Genomic DNA, 21,193 nt, shown 5'->3' with positions numbered 1-21,193 from the left:
AATTTTGACAGCAACTTCTGCAAAGTCATAATCTTATAATCACCATTTAGTTTTTAGTCCTATTTTAGTCATCTGAAATTGTTCAGTCTTAGTCTAGTCTTAGTCAACTAAATATCAAAATATTTTAGTCTTAGTCTTAGACAACAAAATTAACGCTGCTCTATATGTTGAGAGAGCCCAGTTATGTTATTGCCACTATTATTTATGTTCTTTTCCCCCTTGCTTTTCATTCTGAACGTGGCACATTCTTAGTTCAAACTTTTAAATGGGCACCTCCTCCTTCGAGAATAACGTCCTCTATCAGGGCGGCAAGTCATCAAGCATGTTGCATGATGTTCATGTAAATAACATAAATAACATCCCCACGTGTAAATCGGTACCTTGCATATCGTGCCTGTCGTGGGTGGAAACCCCATTATGTTCAAAACTGTTTTGAAAAAAGTATCAAAAGTAGCAAAAGTAACAAGCACAAAACGCTTGCAGATCTGCTACTTTTGTGTGACGTTGTAGTATGATCAAGTAAAAACACAAAAAGTTAGAATATGGAGATAAGTTTTATGCCCGACAGGCTGCAACGATATACAAGAATCCAGTCTTATGATTGCTACAAAACTATTGCTGTCTGGATACCACCCTCTCATTCTGTTCTGATCTTTCCCCATTACATCTGCCTCTTGATAAGAAACATGCTGTTTTCTGGCCTTTTGGCAGCCAAAAAATGATTGCCACTTGCAAGAAGCCGCCACACTCCATTTCATACAGACAATGGACTATAGTTTTTTTTTGGATATTGTTATTATGGAACTCTCTACAGCCCGTACACATGGTGCCAAGGAGGATAATATAAATTTATGAAGTTCTGTTTCTTTTTATCTTAAAATATTTCGAGTTGAGTGTCCTCTGTTGAAAATATTTCCATTTCACTAAGACTTTGCTCTGGTCTGGGTTTGGAGTGAGTGGGTGCTTCTTTTTGTCCCTGCCAGGCCGAAGTAAGTGTGTGTGTGTGTGTGTGTGTGTGTGTGTGTGTGTGTGTGTGTGTGTGTGTGTGTGTGTGTGTGTGTGTGTGTACATTGGCTTCCAAAGTTTGCAGGATTGGTCCGTTTTGAACAAAATGCCTCAAATCATGAAAGCAGCATACGATTTCTGTGAAATTTTGCATGCACATTCCCTCTTGGTCGAGGAAGAAATGGCACACTTTTCACATTGGCCTGTTATAGCGTTGTTATAGTGCCTGCCTGTTACAGCGATATATATTTTAAAAAAAATGTTTTTAATAAAATGCCTCAAATCATGAACACAGCGTCCGATTGCCATGAAAGGCTGAAGAAGTAATGGCCCCTTTTTCACATTGGCCTAGTATAGCGCCACCAGGAGACCACAATAACCTACCTAACCTGGCGGAGACCTGTGCTCCGAGGAGCTAGCCTGGTAAACCCCTCCCTCCGGAAATCTCATTAAATGCAAATGAGATTTCCGGAAGGGGGGGGGGTTTACCAGGCTACTGAGGAGCACCTTTTCTAGTTGTCTCCGCCAGGCCGGAAGGCATGGCGAGAGAATATGTTTTGCACCCTGTCTGTCCGTCCGTCCGTCCGTCCGTCCGTCCGTCCGTCCGTCCGTCCGTCCGTGTGTCAATTTTCACATGGGCCTGTTATAGCGCCACTAGGAGGCCGCTTTTCCTACAGATTTTGTCCAATAAATTATTAACTAAAAGGAAAATCAAAAGGATCGGCAGGTGTTAACTGAGGGCCGTTTCTCACTGGATCCGTTTTCATTGAAAACGTTTCCCAATTCGAATGCTGGCCTCAGTGGCCTGCATTCACATTGGGCATAGATCCTATCGCACCACAGAACACATGCATATACACCCCCGATCCTACAGGTGGCGGCATGCACATAGTGTTTCCCCTGTGGACACAGACGTCATCAACTATGCGACAGTGTTTGTGCTGGTCTCGCTCAAATATGCGTTTAAATATGTTGAAAGCAAGGGGGCGGAGTTGCGGTGAGAACTGAATAACACTACTCATCATGAAAACATCATGCATGTGCAATATAAAATATTAATATTATCCAGTGATATGAAAACATTAGCTAATGTTTTTATATCACTGGATAATATTAATATTTTATTTCAAGGTGCCTTGACAAAATTAAAACACCATTACATTATTATGAATAGTATTAACCACATGAACCCCAGCATGGGGGGAACATAAGCCAAAAATAGCCAATCTACAAGCTCGCGTTGTGAGCTTGTAGATCTGCTATTTTTGACAGAGAGATTTGGTGTTGACAGATAAAAGCGTCCAAGAAAAGTAGGTCCGTTTTTACTGAGAATAGAGGGTTTAAGTAGGCTACATAATAATAAAACAATAACTTTATTTATATAGCACTTTTCAAAACATGAGTTACAAAGTGCTGCTGAACAACCTATTTTACCTTATTTTATGCTACAATTGGAGAAAAGGTCAAATAAAAGATACACGTTTTTTTTAAGCATAAGGGAATAGCCTACCATAGTTAACAAGTAAGTTAATTCTGACAAGCAATAAAGAAAACACATTTAAACAAACTAAAATGAGACCAAAATAACTTTGGTCTCGTTGCCCACATCAACAAACAAACAAATACAGACATACATGTGAATTACATCAATAATTATGAATGACAGATTCATATGGTAGAAGAGTGCAATTTATGACAATAAAGCACAGAGATGTTTCGTTTTTGTAGCCCACGTTTGTGTGTGAAACTGTAGAATTAATAAAAAGAAACTTCTCATTTATTTTGGATAGTAATTATTCTGCTATTCTTCATTATGCTCATTATAATATTATATTATATCTTATCTTCATATAACTGGTCCTCATAATGCTCATTATAATGTATTTTGGATAGTAATTTAATGTATTATTCTGATATTCTTTATTATGCTCACATAAGCTATTTAGAAGGGATAAACTAAACTGTGCATTCAGGAGAAATTGCATCATGAGTGAAACGGCTATAGTCCTTGGGAAACTATAAACCTACGTAGGCCTACATCTAAATGAGTTACCATATTTACTTACAAATTTCAAATTACAAAGCCTTATAAGCTATATATTTCTGGGATGCATAGTAGCTGAAACTCCACAAGATACCCACAAGATATACTATATGCGCTGCTCGCGCACCTGAAATGCGCGATGGAGACCCGCCAATGTTTCATGACTGATAGACATGAAAGAAGGCCCTTCACAGCTAATAGAGAATTTTAAATTTTAAGAATCGGTTCAGAATTGAATGAGTAAAATTGTTAGAAAGGCTCCCATAATATAAGTTGATTATTATTTCAATTGTTATGTTCCACCTTAAGAGTAATATGCACCAGCCCACCTTAACACACTCTAATGTGTGAGGGGGCCGTGATTTTGCCATAACTTCTTTCATTTTTTTTAAATATATATTTTTAATGTTTATTTTATTTGAAAGTGGAGTATCCCTTTAAGTGCGCAATGCATTCTGGGGCGTTTTCATTCATTCAGTAGCACCGGCTAGAAGAGCAGTGTTTTTGTTGGCTGTTTTTGTCGAGTTTATATACCATCACCTATTCCAAATAGCGGGCCACTTCCGTCTAACGGTACGCTTGCTTTCACATTGCAGCTACCGTACCCGAAAACGCATGATTCGGATCCGAGACTGCCTCCCGAGGTGGTTTCGGGAACGGAACGGTTATCCGTTTCGCGGGTCGATTCGCTACATTCACACTAGCCAAGCGGTCTGGAATGCGCACCCGGGACCTGAGTGTGAAACGGCCGTGAGTTACTTTATTATTCAAGCCACAAAATAATAACTACCACAACAAAATGGCGAATAAATAATACACTTAGGGCTTTAAATCAACTTCTGTCCCTATCTCTTTCCCTAATAAACAAAATAAATAAACACAAATCAACAACCCAAATGTTTCTCTCACAAACCCCTCACATCACAGATTCACCCGTAAACAATAAACAAAGTCACAACGTCAGTTACATAATTCAGAGCGCTGCCCGGACAGCCGCTTACTTGCTTTGTCAAACAACCATAAACAATCCCTCTGTAAAGTCCGAGCGGCCTCTTGTAACCGCAGTCTCGAGAATGTCTATTGTCCTTATATCCAAACGAAAAGGTAAAAGGTCTTCCGCACTAACGGTCCAAATGATAACTAAAGTTCGGGCGGGGTACCCCTAATTTGTAATCCAAAAAGAAAATGGACGCTTGGTTTTGCCTCACCGGCCGCAGCTCCTCCCGACTCCACCTCCGACCGGCATCTCGCACACAAACTCCACAGCGCTCTAATCCCACGGCACGGCAGCAACGGCAGGTCCGCTGGGCTCGGACGTTCTTTGTTGGTGGCGGCAGTTTACTATTACGTTTAAACTTTAACTTAAAAACTCAGTAATACTGGCGCCTGTAGGAGATCTCTCTCTCTCCCCTGTCGCTTCTGCTACACAGGTTTGTATGATCTGTTCTCCGCGCGCACCACACCCTCTATTTGTCAAGTAGAGTGTGGCATCAATCATAATCACCCCCAGTGATCAGACCCATTACCCCTCCCTTGAATAGGAAATGTTCATATATTTCCAACATGTTACATAACAATCAGATATAATAACATGCATAATTTCAGGCAGATGTTTCATATCAGTCAGATATAATAACACCCATAGATCAAGCAGATAAATGTAATAATATAATGTGCATTTGTCACAATGTGATCAAGACGGATCTGTTAGATGTTTCATATTCCATCCTGATTGGCTAAGATTGACATCCAAAGCTTGCAGGAGTGGCCCGTTTTGAACAAAAGGCCGCTAATCATGAACCGATTGCGGTGAAACTTTGCACGCACATTTGCACTACGTTAAGGAAGAAATGCCACCCTTTTCACATTGGCCTGTTATAGCGACACCAGCAGGTCTAATTTCGCAAAACAAATTTTTGGAACAAAATGCCTCAAATCATGAATGCTGTGTCCGATTCTGTTCCTATTTTTTTTTGTTATAGCCTACTGTCATTTTTGTATTTAAATTATGAAAACAATTAAACATTTGATTCAAACATTTAATAATAATAATACATAATAATAATAAAATGTCACAATCTTGAACAATAAGTGTTAGTGAGTTTATACCAGCAATCATTCAAAAGGTGGATATCTGATGATATAGTAGTTTTTGAATTTGAATGTCCAAAAATAATGCATGTGATTTTCTAACGTGATCTGCCACTTAATGCACACCAGGTAACTGGCACCTTGGATAATGCAACTATGGAAGTGATAAAGGCACCCAGGTGTGGAGTTTCTGACATCAGCCGATTCGCACACTTTTACGGGAGACCCAAATGGAAGAGTAAAGTCATTACCTACAGGTGCTGATCATTAAAACACTTTAACATGCTTGTACTGTTAATGGTTCCTTCATGTGATAACAATGAACTAGCCTGGTAAACCCTCCCTCCGGAAATCTCAATTCCATTTCATTTCAGGAGTGAGTCTGGCCTGATCCGCCTGTCTGCAATATTGGCTGTGCTGGAGTTGGGCGGGAGTAATACCGTTGACTGACAACCCCTTCAGCCAATGATAATTTTTCCCCTTCAGCCAATCAGCAGTTCACCAGTCTTAATGTGACGCGACGGGACTTTTGAGACAGCCATACCCAAAATGGGTTGCCTTTTTCGGGTACAATGGTGTCACTGCCCGCCCCTACCGGTTCTCTATTTTTTTTTTTTTAAATAGGCTTTGTCATGATTAATTGACCACATATTTGAAGTTAAACAACTAAATTCTATCCAAACGATATCTTATAAGTAAATTCCGTGCCTCAAAATAGAAGTTAGAGAGCTTTTTGAAGTAAAAAAATAGCGGAGAATTGGCCGCACAAGAAAAAGATGGCTGCCGTTCGTGTTTTGGGCTCACTCGAACTCGCCACCTGATTGGCCAACGTAAGCTGTCAATCACAGAACAATGAGCGACGACGCTGATAGGCGCGGCCGTTTGGCATACACAGCCAATATTGCAGAGAGGCGGTTCATGCCAGACTCACTCCAGGAATCAAATAGAAATGAGATTTCCGGAGGGAGGGTTTACCAGGCTAACAATGAACATGTATGAATTTAAATCAAGATAATATAAATGTATGTTATTATTTTGCATCAAACTTGTGCTTAGATAGAGCCAATAAGCATTCCTTCAATATAACGTATGTCAGAAGATAGTGGGTGATTGCAGTGGTGTAAAGTAACTAAGTAGATTTACTCAAGTACTGTACTTAATTATGAGGTACTTTTACTTTACTGGAGTATTTCCAATTTCCAGTACTTTTACTTCTACTCCACATCTCAGAGAAAAATATTGTACTTTTACTCCACTACAATTATTTGAAAACTTTAGTTACAAGTTACTTTGGAGATTTCGATTATTATTACAAAACATACAGTAACCACTTCAGCCCTATGTACATTTTGGCCATTTGAAAATAGCAGATCTACAAGCTCACGATGCGACGCATTGTGAGCTTGTAGATCTGCTATTTTCAAAATATTTTTATACGTTTGAAAACTTGAAATGGGACATTCTGCATAATGATTACTTTTACTTTTGGTACTTTAAGTACATTTTGATACCAATACTTTTGTACTTTTACTCAAGTAAATTTGTAATTCCGGACTTACTTACTTGTAACAGATTATTTCTACATTGTGGTATTGACACTTTTACTTAAGTAAAACATGTGAGTAGGCTACTTTTCCCACCACTGTGTGATTGTGAGATGTAGTTAGTGCTGTCCTTCCCATCAACAGGATCACACAGTACAGTCGTCATCTGAGCCAGAATGAGGTGGACGCCACCATCGCTAAAGCATTCAAGCTCTACAGTGATGTGATCCCGCTCGATTTCAAACAGATCCGCAGTGGTACTGCATTCATCATGATACTCTTTGGACGTGGAGGTGAATATGAGAAAAAGGTTTGATAATCAACATAAAAGCCAAGCATTCTTAACTATGTAAAATAAAAAGCTATAACAATACATTATTGCTATGCAAAAACATTTTGGTATACCAATAACTAAGTCTTAAGTCCCTCCATGATGCATTATTGGAATGATCAAATGATTACAAAGGGAGATGCACATCCACATCTAAGTGCTGGACAAACGGCAGACCAACAGCATAAGCAAATAAAGTCTGCACACCAGCTGGTTCTCAGCTCCACTTTTATTGCTGCTTTCAACGTTTTGACCTATTCAATCTTCATCTCGAATTTATAATACATTCCAGATGAAGATCGAATAGATCAAACGCTGAAAGCAGCGATAAAAGTGTAACTAAGAACCAGCATGCAAGACTTTATTTACCTTTTATCATTACATCATTACATTATTACCTTAATTATTCTTTAGTTACTGTACAAGCACTGTGTATATTCCTCAAGTATACCCATTCATTTATAGCAGTGGTTTTCAACGATTTTCATATCAAGGTCCATTATGTATTGGGTATTTGAGTCACAGAACCACCGTTTGATGAGATTTAGCCTCTCAGACCCAAAACTAAATTAATATTTTGTAATCGTTGGATACGATTTTGTCCACAATGGCATGCTGTATTGATGTTGGTTCCATAGGAGAGATAACAGGCAAACGTTGATCAAAATAACAATTATTCAATTAAGTAATGCAGATGTTTAAAGACCGGGTGCCGTGATCCCCCCCCCCCCCCCCCTAAAACATAATCATCAGGTATTATGGTTATACTAGGAGGAAGATTTTTTTTTTTTTACAGAAATTGTTAAAATTATGTTTTATGTGGACACGCCTCCAGTTCATTAAGTATACCTGGTTCTCACCTTTGCACCTCCTCCACCACCTTAGCACCACCCACCTGTCCTAGTCCCTCCTCCTCCTCATGCCCACACCTGTTGTGTTATGATAATGAGGGGGAGGGTATATTTTTACTCTGTCAATAAAGGGCTGTTTTTCTATTGGCACGTTTGACCCTCAAGGTTTCAGCCTCCAGGTAGAAACTCAAAATAGTCAGAGAAGACATAAAACACCATAAAAACACCACCAGGGGGCTTAATGAAGTTCTATCAACCTCATAGACACATGAAAAACAGAAAAAGTGCAAAACCATGGCACCACCTCTTTAACAATAATTGAACTCTTTTTATTTTACTCTCTTTCACTCGCTTTCATTTTACACTCTCTATCTATAAGGGTCCATTTGGTTACCAACTCTCCCAACTCCCAACTACCAACTATCATTTATCTGGGGACCAACTGGGACCCCCTCAAGGACCACTGGTTGAGAACTGGCCCCCGGACCACTGGTTGAGAACCGCTGATTTATAGAAATAAACAAATTATCATGTAATCTTTCTTTTGTAAATCAGGTCATGGGGACTTTTACCCGTTCGACGGACCAAGTGGAGTGTTGGCCCATGCCAACGCTCCTGGAAAGGGACAAGGAGGGGACACACACTTTGATGATTCTGAAACATGGACTTTAACCAGAGGTAATACTTTCAAACCACAATTAAAAACATAAACAATATTAACTTGTACAGCAGGTAAATATATTTTCTCAAATGGTTTTAAAAGCAAAGAATATGTTTGTGAACAGATGACATTCTAAACAAGACTAGTGTGATTCCAAACAGAACGCATGGCCCTTTGATCCCACAGCACACATAGGTTACAAAACTTAACTTAAACGTTTTTGCCCGTTTTTTTTTGTTGTCCCTCCAAATAGCCGCTTGGCACGTTCCCAAGGGGTCTCTGAGGCTCTGCACCCCATTTTGGGACCATTTGATTAATCCATATCTGTGATTATTCATACATGCCTTGTAATTGCTGCTATCAGGTATAAATCTGCTGTTAGTGGCGGCTCATGAGTTTGGCCATGCTCTGGGCCTGGATCACTCCAGGGACAGGAGAGCTCTGATGTTCCCCACCTACGCATACGTCAACACGGATGGATACAAGCTGCCAGACGATGACAGACGTGGGGTACAAGCTCTGTATGGTAAGCAAAGATCCTTTAGATCCTGTATGATGATTCATTCAGAGACTACAGTCTATTCCATCCATTGTCTTTGAGTCTTTGATTTGTAGACATAATGAAGTCTGTTGATTTAAAAAATGAAAGCAAAAAGAAAAAGAAAGATGCAGTGGTGGAAAAAGTACTCAAATATTTTACTAAGTTAACCTTCGAGCCTAACCTACAAGCTCACAATGCATCGCATGGCAACGCACTGTGAGCTTGTAGATCTGCTATTTTCATATGGCCGAAATGTAAATAGGGCTGAAGTGGTTAATGTATGTTTTGTAATAATAATTTAAATCTTTAAAAAGTAACTGGTAACTAAAGTTTTCAAATAATACTAAGAGTAAAAGTACAATATTTGCCTCTGAAATGTAGTGGAGTAGAAGTAAAAGTATTGAAAATTGGAAAGTTACAGTATTTGAGTAAATGTACTTAGTTAAAGAATACATTCACTGTCTGTGCAACATACTAATTAACAACTCCACCATACAGCAAACTCTGTATAATGATTGATTTAAATGTTTTTGTTGCCTGACTGTCTTAACTGACATAAAGGAAGCCGTAGCTTTCAGCCAGACCCACAGCCCAACCCAACACCAGCTCCCACACCGACTCCAGAACCCGAACCGGAGCCTGAAGAACCCACTCAGCCAGACCCCGGCCGCAACCCTCGAGACGAGCAGTGCAGCCGAGACCTGGTGTTTGATGCTGCCACCTCTGTCAGGCGAGACCTGTTGTTCTTCAAAAATGGGTACTGTATGTTTGAATCTGAATGTATGCATAATGTTTTATTGTCTCCGCCAGGCCGAAAGGAGAGAGTATGTTTTACCCTTTTATAGCGCCACCAGGAGGCCGATTTGTGCAAAACATATTTTTTGACAGTACTCCTACAGATTTTGTTCAAAAATCTCGCAAATCTGTACACAGTATCTCTATAGTCATTAAACGAAACAGGTCTTTCAGATTTTTCATATTCCATCCTGATTGGCTAAAAATGTCTTCCAAAGTTTGCAGGAGTGCTTTGTTTTCAACAAAATGCCTCAAATCATGAACACAGCATGCAATTTCCGTGAAATTTTGCACACATATTTCCACTATGCCGAGGAAGAAATGCCACTTGAAAATGTTCAAATCAGCCTCATGGTGGTGCTATAACAGGCCAATTCATATTTGTACCTATCACTGCACCGATCTGTGTAAAACTTTGTATGTGCACTCCCTAGAGGTCAAGGAAAAACCTTTGCCCTGCATTTTTTACATTTGCCTTTTATAGCGCCACCAGGAGGCCGACTTATGTAAAACAATTTTTTTTATATTACTCCTTCCGATGCTATCCAAATTTCACGCAAATCGGTACACATGATCTCTATAGTCATGTGATCAAGACGGATGTGTTTGATTTTTCTTATTCCATCCTCATTGGCTAAGATTGACATCTAAAGTTTGCAGTAGTGGCTTGTTTTGAACAAAATTCCACAAATCATGAACGCACCGTCCGATTGCGGTCAAACTTTGCACGCACATTCACACTATGTTGAGGAACAAATGTCACCCTTTTAACATTGGCCTGTTATAGCGCCACCAGCAGGTCTAATTTAGCAAAACATTTTTTTTGCACAAAATGCCTCAAACCATGAATGCAGTGTCCGATTGCCGTGCAAGGCCTAAGAACAAATGGCACCCTTTAAACATTGGCCTATTATAGCGCCACCAGGAGGCCACAATAACCTACCTGACCTGGCGGAGACCTGTGCTCCGAGGAGCACTTTTTCTATTTTTTTCCTGTTTCTTTGTAAATATTTAAATGCTGAGCAATGCTACAGAGGGAGAGTTGTAAATCAGTCCTGTAGACCAGTGGTTCTCCAACTTTTTCATGTCAAGGACCCCCAAAATGATACTGTATGTACAGTATTTGGGCCGCGGATCCCCATCTAAAAATATTTTGTTCCAGGGACCCCCAGAAGCAAAGATTTGAGTTAAAAATGTTCGCTAAATATATTTTTTCTCCCCCTGGGTCCCGAAGGACCAAGGGGGAGAACCAGTGCTGTAGACAACAATAAAAATATCATCTCGACAACAATAAAAATATCATCAATCGCTATTTAAGATTTCTTTGTCATGTGTTATGACACATACTGTGTGTAATTGTCTCCGCCAGGCCGAATGGCATGGCGAGAGAGTATGTTTTGCACCCCGTCCGTCCGTCCGTCCGTCCGTCCATCCGTCTGTCCGTCTGTCCGTCTGTCCGTCTGTGACCAGCTAATCTCTGGCACTGTTGGCTTGATCGCAGCAAAACTGTGCACACACACTCCCTGGATGCCAATTCAGAGCCTCTGCCCCAAATTCTTTACATGGGCCTGTTATAGCGCCACCAGGAGGCCGCTTTTTGCAAAACACATTTTTTGACAGTACTCCTACAGATTTTGTCCAAACGTCACGCAAATCTCTATAGTCATTAAACGAAACGGGTTTTTCAGATTTTTCATATTTCATCCTGATTGGCTAAGAATAGCTTCCAAAGTTTGCAGGAGTGCTTCGTTTTGAACAAAATGCTTCAAATCATGAACACAGCATGCATTTTCCGTGAAATTTTGCACACACATTCCCACTAGGCCGCGGAAGAAATTCCATTCCAAATTTTCAAATCAGCCTCATGGTGGCGCTATAACAGGCCGATTTGTGTTTTTACCTATAATTGCACCGATCTGTGTAAAACTTTGTATGTGCACTCCCTAGAGGCCAAGGAAAAACCCTTGCCCTGCATTTTTCACATCTGCCTTTTATAGCGCCACCAGGAGGCTGACTTATGTAAAACACATTTTTGGATATTACTCCTTCAGATTGTATCTAAATCTCACACAAATCGGTACAGATGATCTCTATAGTCATGTGATCAAGATGGATCTGTTAGAGTTTTCATATTCCATCCTGATTGGCTAAGATTGACATCTAAAGTTTGCAGGAGTGGCCCGTTTTCAACAAAATGCCGCAAATCATGAACGCAGGGTCCGATTGCAGTGAAACATGCACAAACATTTGCACTACAATGAGGAAGAAATGCCACCCTTCCACATTGCCCTGTTATAGCGCCACCAGCAGGTCTAATTTAGCAAAACACATTTTTGGAACAAAATGCCTCAAATCATGAATGCAGTGTCCGATTGCCATCAAAGGCATCAAATTGTGATCATATTTTAGTTTTTTTTTAGGCTATGTGATGTAATGTAATTGTATTTCACCGTTTGTCTGTTTTCTGATGTTATTGTTTTTCTGTTTTTATGTTTTGTGTGAGGACTGCGGATGAAAATTAGCATCTTTGCTAAATCCGGTGTATTTACGTTCATTAATATGCTCTGTCCTGTCTAAATAAACAAATAAAAATAAAATAAAAAAAGGCCTAAGAAGAAATGCCACACTTTTCACATTATAGCGCCACCAGGAGGCCACGATAACCTACCTGACCTGGCGGAGACCTGTGCTCCGAGGAGCACTTTTTCTAGTTTATTATGTCTTTCTTGAATGTTTTTTTATGAACTAACTTTATTTAAATCCCCGACTTGTGTTCCTCCATAGTTACTATTGGAAGAAGAGTGCTGCAGGCCAAAGGATCCGTCTCAGCAAAGTGAGCACCAGCTGGCCACAGATCAACATAGTCGATGCTGCCTATGAAGTCCCAGACAAGGACGTGTTCTATCTTTTTGAAGGTACTATTCAAGAGCGGTGGAAAGTAACTAAGTATACATTTACTCAAGTACAATTTTGAGGTATTTTTACTTTACTTGAGTGTTTCAGTACGTTTACTTCTATACTCCACTACATCTCAGAGGCAAATATTGTACTTTTACTCCACTGCAATTATTTTGCATATAAATTATTACATTATAAAACATATATTAACCACTTTAGCCCTATTTTATACCTAGTCTATTTGAAAATAGCCGATCTACAAGCTCACAACGTGTCGTGATCGGCTATTTTCAAACATTTTGATACCATACTTTTTTATTTTTTTTAGCAAATTTTGAATTCCGGACTTTTACTTGTAACAGAGTACTTCTACATTGCAGTATTGATACTTTTACTTAAGTAAAACATTTGAGTACTTCCCCAGCCCCCCTGTTATTATCTGTATAAAGATACAGTAACTGCCATTGCTTTTTCTTCAGGTCGTCAGTACTGGGGCATTAAGGCTTATACAAGCACAAAACTGTCTGGATATCCAAAGCTTCTCACCAACCTTGGCCTCCCCTCAACCGTGGAGAAGGTGGATGCAGCTGTTTTTGTAAAAACCACTGGGAAAACGCTCATTTTTGTGGATAGTAAATATTGGAGGTGAGAGTTAACGTGCACACTCTTGATCATTTTAATCTTGACTTGATGAAGACACACTATAGAATCAAATTGCTCACCTGGGCATGTGCAGCCACAGTCTCTCTTAATCCATTAGTTCCTCCCATTTTAAATGCAATTAATGGAGACAATTGATGTATCTCCATGTAATGTATTTTCCAGTTATGACGAGCGCAGAAACCAAATGGACAACGGATACCCGAGATACATCTCCTGGGATTTCCCTGGCATAAGTTGTAGAGTGGATGCGGCCTTTGAGAATTATGGTAAGAGATCCAAACACTCAATATTCCAGGGTTAGGGTTAGGGTACAGCAGGGGCACTTTTGGTGCAGTGATGATGGAACGTACCCAAGGGAGTACGTTAGCAAAACATTGATGTCCATATAACACAGAAACATAGAGTTCAAAGTGGTGTTGGCCGGTCAAATTATATAAGGATGAAAAGATATTATTCACCTATGTACCAACGTTTGTTACTTTGTTAACCCATTAAGACCTGGGGCCGATTCTACAAAATGTCTTCTAAATCCTAACAGTTTTCTGAAAAACGTATGTTGCTATATCAGTGGTTCTCAGACTATTTCATGATAAGGAACCCCAAAATAATATGTATTTGGCCGCCGAACCCCATCTTAAAATATTTTGTAATAGGGACCCCCAGAAGCACAGATTTTAGTCAAAAATGTTCCCTTAAAAAAAATATATATATTCAAATATTTGCACAAATGTTCGAGACTCTTCAAAAATAGCAGATCTACAAGTTCATAGCACGGCACTCTGTGCCGCGCTATGAGCTTGTAGATCTGCTATTTTTGAATAGCCAAAGTATGAAATAATGGTTAAAGTGGTTACACAGATGCGTTTTAATGCCTGGGTTAAGTTAACTGAATGCTTCCTTCCATAGGCTACCTATACTTCTCTGACGGACCAAGGCAGACCGAATACAACTATGCATACAAGGCAGTGAATCGTGATCTCCTCAACTACGGTTGGCTCAACTGTTATTAAGAACTGGAAGACGCTAGCATTCTTTCTATCAGATCTGTATGAAATGTCTGTGAAAGGAATGCATGCGTTACAAGAATCACAAATTCTCACAGCAAGAATTGAGATCTTGAAACTGAAAGCTTCAAGGTATTGTAGGCCCTACTATTGTTCACCCCAAAAAATATGTTTTTTTCTTTCGATTAGTCACCCTATGGAGACTTGAATCCACAGATATTTTTTTGTTTTTGTCCCATTCCTAAGCCAACAATTTGATGACCAGCGGACCGGTAGGCAGTGGTTCCGGTAGGAGACAATTTTTGTCTCATACCGGAACCGCTGCCGGCCATCAAATTATTGGCTTAGGAATGAGACAAAAACTAAAAAATATCCATGAATTCAAGTCTCCATGGGGTGACTAATCAATAGAAAAAATGTCATTTTGGGGGTGAACTATCCCTTTACCTTGATTATTGTTTGGAACACGGATTATATTAACTTTGAACGACGGGTTACTACAAATGAAATGTAGTATTAAGCCTGCCTCCTTTATCATTATGTATGAGTTGACTTAATTGTTTTCAAAGATTTTCAAGAAATGGGAAGGGGGCCCAGTGGGCCTACAGCCTGGATTGTACAGGGCCCAGAAATGTGTGGAGGGCTGCCCCAGGCCTTGAGTATTCATGGACACATCAATGTTAATGGTAAATTAATGACTATTATTTTCATGTGTGATATAAAATCAATCGGTGGTCATCAAAGGTTTGTACATTTAGTAGTTGGGTATCTCTGTATTGTTTGAATTGACATTGACCTCATGCCTTGTCAAACATGTAGATTACATAAGATACAATCCTGTCCATATAAATGATCCATATTACTAAGTTACAGTGAGGTAATTCAGACATACTTGTTACGAGAGCTTGTCTGTACAGTACGTATAAACATGTCAGCTAGACATACAGCATATCCACTCCATGTTACTGTAACCTTGCAGACAAGATGCCATTGCCTGGATAGACGGTATGTCTGAGGTAATGCATTCACACAAATATTAAGTAACGTAGTTGTTATGACAGATGACACATTTCGGTGAGTGTTTTCCTTGGCCAAATGGCAACATGATTGTGGATTTTTTCAATTCCATAACCTATTCTTTTGAATATCGTGCCTATAGCTTAATTTCAGTGTGTTTTGCAAAAGTAGTAGAATACATTACTTGCTGCATGTGTGTGCGTGTGCGTGTGCGTGTGCGTGTGCGTGTGCGTGTGCGTGTAGTTCCTCCATACCATCACAGAGCTATAGGTGCAATCTACTTGTGTTGGTTGAGGCTTCCAACAAAATGCCAAAAAAAGCAGCTAAACAGCTTGCAAAATGCTGTGCAATCTTTTCTACTATCGGTAGCCGCCAAATATGGCGAAGACGTTGTTACTTGTACCCCTGAAGGGTGTGTGGGTATTTGTACCCCTTAAGGGTGTGGGGGTATTTGTCCATGATTTGCTGACTGTACATTTTACAGCACCTTGTAATATTTGTGTCCTTGTACTGCATCTCTTATGTGGACATAAATAAATGATTAAATGTGTATGTGTGTGTGTCAGTCAGTCAGTGAACAGCCGATCAACGTAACCTAACATGCATGCTCAGTGGTCACAATTTGGGGAATGATGTGCTAAAATCAGACTTCACACCCACATGTCTCAGAAATCCAGAAGAAGGTCTATGGCTGTTTCCCTCTGCTGCCATGTGTATTATTAAAAGTGGTAGGTCTACATACTTGTTTGTGAGTGCTGATGATTTCATTTGCCGTTTGTGTAAGGATGAAATAAATATGGGCATAAAACATTGCACTTTCTCCACTTTCCTTTTGGCTGCCCACTCTAACTACGTTATTATTTGTATGTACATTTGGACATGGGTGCGGCTGTATACATTCCCAACCTAATTTGTGTTCCCAGTCTGGCCCTGTGAAAACATAACTGATACAATGCATTAACGATCAGCATCCTAACCGAATGCCCTACCTAAAGGAGTAAAGGAGTGTAAAACCCTACTCACTTTCAAAACTGCCCTGAAGAAACACCTTCAGGAGGGTGCGACCTACCCCCCCCCCCCCTCCCCCTAAAACTGTCTATTGTACATATTTCTTGTTTTTCATACCAGTAACCTGTAAGCTGGTTGTATGGTGTTCTGCATAGTAGTGTTTATGTGTCTGTCTTCTTAAATGTTATCATGATTTGAGTGTGTGGGGATCTCATTTTAAACTAGACGCGTCGCAATTCAGGGCAATTGCAGAGTGTGGTTGCACCGACGCTAGTCGCGGGTCACTGTCGCCGGGACTCGAGGAATACGCTTGTGAGGAATACCGTCGGAGGCTGTGCCAATTACATTGTCACGTAAGTCCTTAGATCACTTGCGTTTCATTTTGAGAGGATTGATCCCCCCAAAATAAGGTTTTTGCATCAAACGGTTACGTTCTGAGCATTTGTGGCGCCCCCTATGGAACAAAGTGGAAATTATTTTGGGGATTTGTTGAGAAAACCACCCTCGACATGTGATTAAAATTTGGGATCGATTGGACGTTTTGTTTGTGATTTTTGGCATTTTTTATAAAACAGGCCCCTCCCACTAACAAGTGTGTTTTGAAGAAAATTCAAAATGGCGGAAAATCTATCCTGACGCAAATGGACGTGGCCTATATGGGGAGATGCGTCGTGACCCAAGGAATCCAGGGGAAAAGAATTTTTACGACCTACGGTTCAAGAGTTATAGGCCAAAACGTAAAGGGGGCTGTTATAGCGCCACCATGTGGCCGATTAGTGTAATTATTTTTTAAATAATTTCAGACTAAATTATGAACCTCCCCTCCAAATCTGGTAACTCTAGCTCTTACGGTTTCAGAGAAAAAAATACTTGAATTTGAGTTTTTTCACTTTTTCATTAAAGCGGATGGGGAAATTTAATGCACTAATAAATCAATATCAATTAAACTATTTAACCAATCTCTTAGCAAAATACAAGCGCACGATTCCAGGTCAAGACGGTCATTTTGAGATATGGCACTAAATTGGGGAATAAAAACTGTGGGCTGTGATGCGGTTTGAAATATTGTTTATCTTGAATAATAAAGTGTGAGGATTACTATAGATGGGTTTCCTGTTTGTAAACATGAGAGGATGATGCGCACGCAGTGGCGGGATGAGCCTGTAGAGGGCGCTATTACCCTAAAAATATCCTATACCCTATTACCCATAAAATAAATGGTCTTCACCAGGTTTAATGAAAGTAGATTAAATGATGCAGTTTGTAATATCTTCTTTACTCAATAAAAATGATTTGTCGGAAGTTGGATCTGTTTGTATATAATAGCAGCATTATGCCTATTATGCCTATAATAGCAGCATTATGCCTATCTAAATCCCGAAAATAACAATAGAGTGAATGGCGCTTCCGGTTCGTTCTCCCCCGCGCATGCGCAGATTGCGGACTCTGCTCTGTGATGACGTCGCGCGGAAACCCATCTATAGTCTGGTTGCCCTGTTAGGGCAACCACACTAATAAGCCATTGTGCTATTTTGGGCGATCCATTTCAGAGGACCTTGTATTGTGAATTGTACTTCCATGTACTGTCTTTCTAAATAAAGTGTTCAATCAATCCAACACATCAAAACATTGAGTAGCCTACTAAGAAAAGGGCTATTGATTGTAGATTTTCATCCTACACTAGAATTTTCAATTTGTTCAACTTTGTGTCCAATATAGCTCGAGGAACCGTTCATTCAAATCAATCAGTCAGAAATTTAAATATTGTCACTTTTGGTTTAAACAGTCATTTTGAAAATATAAAATATTGTCCATATAATTTACATTGATTCATGGTAATTCATGGATTATGGGTATTGTGCAAATTACACAACATTTAGCGAGAATATCAGTTTATAAATTAAAACATAAAACTTTGGACTGCTCATCATTTTGGGTTCACATTATACTGTAGTAGTTCACGTTGCTTACAAAAAGATGAATGTTGAGGTTACAAGCCATACGTTCTATGCCCGTTGTCTCCCTCTCCCGACGGAGAGAAGTCATTACAACAGAAGCTGCGCCTGCAAGCGTAGCTCAACCGCGGCCATCTTGAAACAGTCATTCATAACATTATGTCTATGGTGCATATACTTTGAAATAACCATAGCGTGCTTAATTTTCATCCGATTTTCAAACGGTTTGGTGTGTTGTAAACACCAAAGATGTAGTTATGATCTATGGCCGTGTTCGATAACTTTTTCATTTATTTTTAATATTCTTTTTGGAAAATGAAAAAAAATTAAAAAATAAAATAAAATAAATGAAAAAAGTAATAAAAAAAACACGTCCCCCTCGCGTATTAGGAGGGCAGGGTGAGTCACCAGAACCAAGGATGGTGTTTTTGATGAATCTAACGGGTTAAGAATGGAGTTTGAAGTTATAATGGGTTTGTATAGGTAGGGGGCGTGTCTGATCAAATGAATATCAAATATCTAAATACTAAATCAAGCAACTTAAAAACGGTCTGGGGGGCTCACAAAAGCCTGAGTAGACGATAAAATTACGAAATATATATATAATAATGAAGTGAAATATCCCTTTAACCTCTCCATCTGGTTTCCAAGCAACCATGCTCCTCACTGTATACATCATGGTCATGAACAAATAGCTGAAACCATGTCCCACATCTTAAATGGGTGCCATGTATACAGGGGACTCTACATAAGTAGGCATGACAGAATAGTGGATTTGATATCTAAAGATATCACTTCTATTTTCAGGTCCTCCATCATGCTGTGTAAGCATTCTACTGTGAAGCCGAGCATGTTTAACCTGTGTAACGATGATTCTGTGTTCTCTAACATTTCAGCTAACACCCCTGATGTCATTGTTGTTAATGAAAACCATAGGGAGGTGTTCATTCTCGAGGTCGGCTGTACTTTTGATTACAGCTTAGAGGAAGCCTTCCTAACCAAAGTGCTAAAATATCATCAGCTAGAGCAGACCATCTCTCAGCTAGGCTACAGAAGTAAACTTTTGGTTTTTATCTTTGGTAGTCTAGGGCACGTGCACAAGTTGGTTGTAAGGGGCCTGCAAATGGCCGGCCTCTCCAAAAGGAGGGCTAAACAATTAGCAAGATACTGCTCAATATCAGCTATTATAGGAAGCCGCTCAATTTGGAGGAGGCGTTGCTTCCTTTACCCATGATTGTTGTCCGCTGTGTTCGACAAGTATGCCATCTTTTGTTTTGTATGTAACGTTGCTCTGCTTTACATGCGCTTTGTAACTAACTGTTTTCCCTTCATCTGACTGCACTGGCAGTGTTTATGTCCTTTGTACATCCTGTACTTCTTATTATGTGGACATAAATAAATATTTCAAATATGTGTGTGTGTGTGTGTGTGTGTGTGTGTGTGTGTGTGCGTGTGCGTGTGCGTGTGCGTGTGTGTGTGCGTGGATAGATATACATATCTTAATGCGTCTCCTGTGTGTTTCAGCCTTCTACAAGCAGCGTCCAGGGTCGAGGCTCATCCTTGTCGTCGATGGAGTCTCAACACTCTGCCCAACTTTGAAACTGAGATAGAGACGGATGGACAAGGAAACTACTCTCTGTTCCCTGCATTGGACAGCATGGCAGCTCTGTCAGGGACCTCAGAGACTCTGGAAAGGTGTTTAATTCAAAACAATAACCATTCATCCATTTTTATTATAACATTCTCATTCCACATCCATGCCCAATAAATGCATTAAATGGATAGTTCACCCAAAAACTAACTTTTTTCATATGGATTAGTCACGCCATGGAGACTTGAATTCATGGATAGTTTTTTGTTTTTGTCACATTCATAAGCCAATAATTTGATGACCAGCGGACCGCCGGTAGGCAGCGGTTCCAGTAGGAGACAGTGAGGAGGAACCGCTGCTGGTCATCAAATTATTGGCTGACTAATCCATAGAAAAAAAGTCATTTTGGGGGTTAACCATCCCTTTAAACAAATAGCACTGTGTAAAAAGTGTTACTGTTTTATAAGACAATAATTTATTTCTGTCATATCAGACATGATTTTGTCAAAGTATTTTCCAATTTAACAACATTGTTCAACTGTTGGTAAAGTATTATTTTCAAATTGTTGTCACAATACCGTGACAACAAAACCGTTTACTGTTTGTTGTGTGCTATAGGTGCGATTGGACACAATAATGGACACATTATATCCATTATGGTAACTTATTAGGGCCTGCTTCATACTGCATTCATGCATTTTGATGTTTGAGAGGAACATTTCTGTCAGTCCTTTATAGTGCACAGGCTTAGATTTTGATATTAAGAAAATAGGAAGTAGCTATTTCAGTATGTTCTGTGCACGGGTCCTTGGCATGGAAGCATCTTTGTAAAAAGAGTATTGGGGACCAGGTGAAGTGTTTACATGTTCGTATGAATGAAAGGATTTTTCGTTTTGTTTGTTTTGAGCGCCCGGGTGATAAGGGCACAAGGTTTTATGATGTATTTGAAGTGGATGAAGATGGCAAAGATGGAAAATGGACAAACTCCACAAAGAAATAGCTCATACAAGATAATGGATGCATAAGGAGAATAAACTCCTTGATTTAGTTCTGCAGAACTGCACTCAAAACCCCTGTTGTGGTTTGTAGTGACATGGTGAAAATAATAATAATAATTGCCGAACTACTTGAAAGCTACATTGAAAGTAATTAGAAGTATGGAGGTAGACAACATTTCCGGCTGTTTTGTTTCTT

General features: G+C 39.6%; 1 protein-coding gene across 1 annotated transcript in view; it reads left to right on the top strand.

Moving 5' to 3' along the window:
* Window positions 1-16,629, top strand: part of LOC308085253 (uncharacterized protein) — a 71,906-nt gene extending 55,277 nt beyond the window's left edge. The window contains exons 14-22 of the mRNA XM_080428331.1: window positions 5,270-5,397; window positions 6,829-6,977; window positions 8,422-8,544; window positions 8,892-9,053; window positions 9,630-9,825; window positions 12,648-12,778; window positions 13,241-13,406; window positions 13,587-13,690; window positions 14,331-16,629. Coding sequence (XP_080284457.1) covers window positions 5,270-5,397; window positions 6,829-6,977; window positions 8,422-8,544; window positions 8,892-9,053; window positions 9,630-9,825; window positions 12,648-12,778; window positions 13,241-13,406; window positions 13,587-13,690; window positions 14,331-14,434 — 1,263 coding nt within the window. The 3' untranslated portion in view covers window positions 14,435-16,629. The remainder of the gene's footprint in view (window positions 1-5,269; window positions 5,398-6,828; window positions 6,978-8,421; window positions 8,545-8,891; window positions 9,054-9,629; window positions 9,826-12,647; window positions 12,779-13,240; window positions 13,407-13,586; window positions 13,691-14,330) is intronic.
* Window positions 16,630-21,193: the final 4,564 nt, after the last annotated feature.

Source organism: Gymnoscopelus braueri (assembly GCF_963280865.1).
Source record: "Gymnoscopelus braueri genome assembly, chromosome: 5".
Lineage (NCBI taxonomy): Eukaryota > Metazoa > Chordata > Actinopteri > Myctophiformes > Myctophidae > Gymnoscopelus > Gymnoscopelus braueri.
The sequence above is the reverse complement of the archived record's forward strand: the minus strand, read 5'-3'. Positions and strand labels throughout refer to the sequence as shown.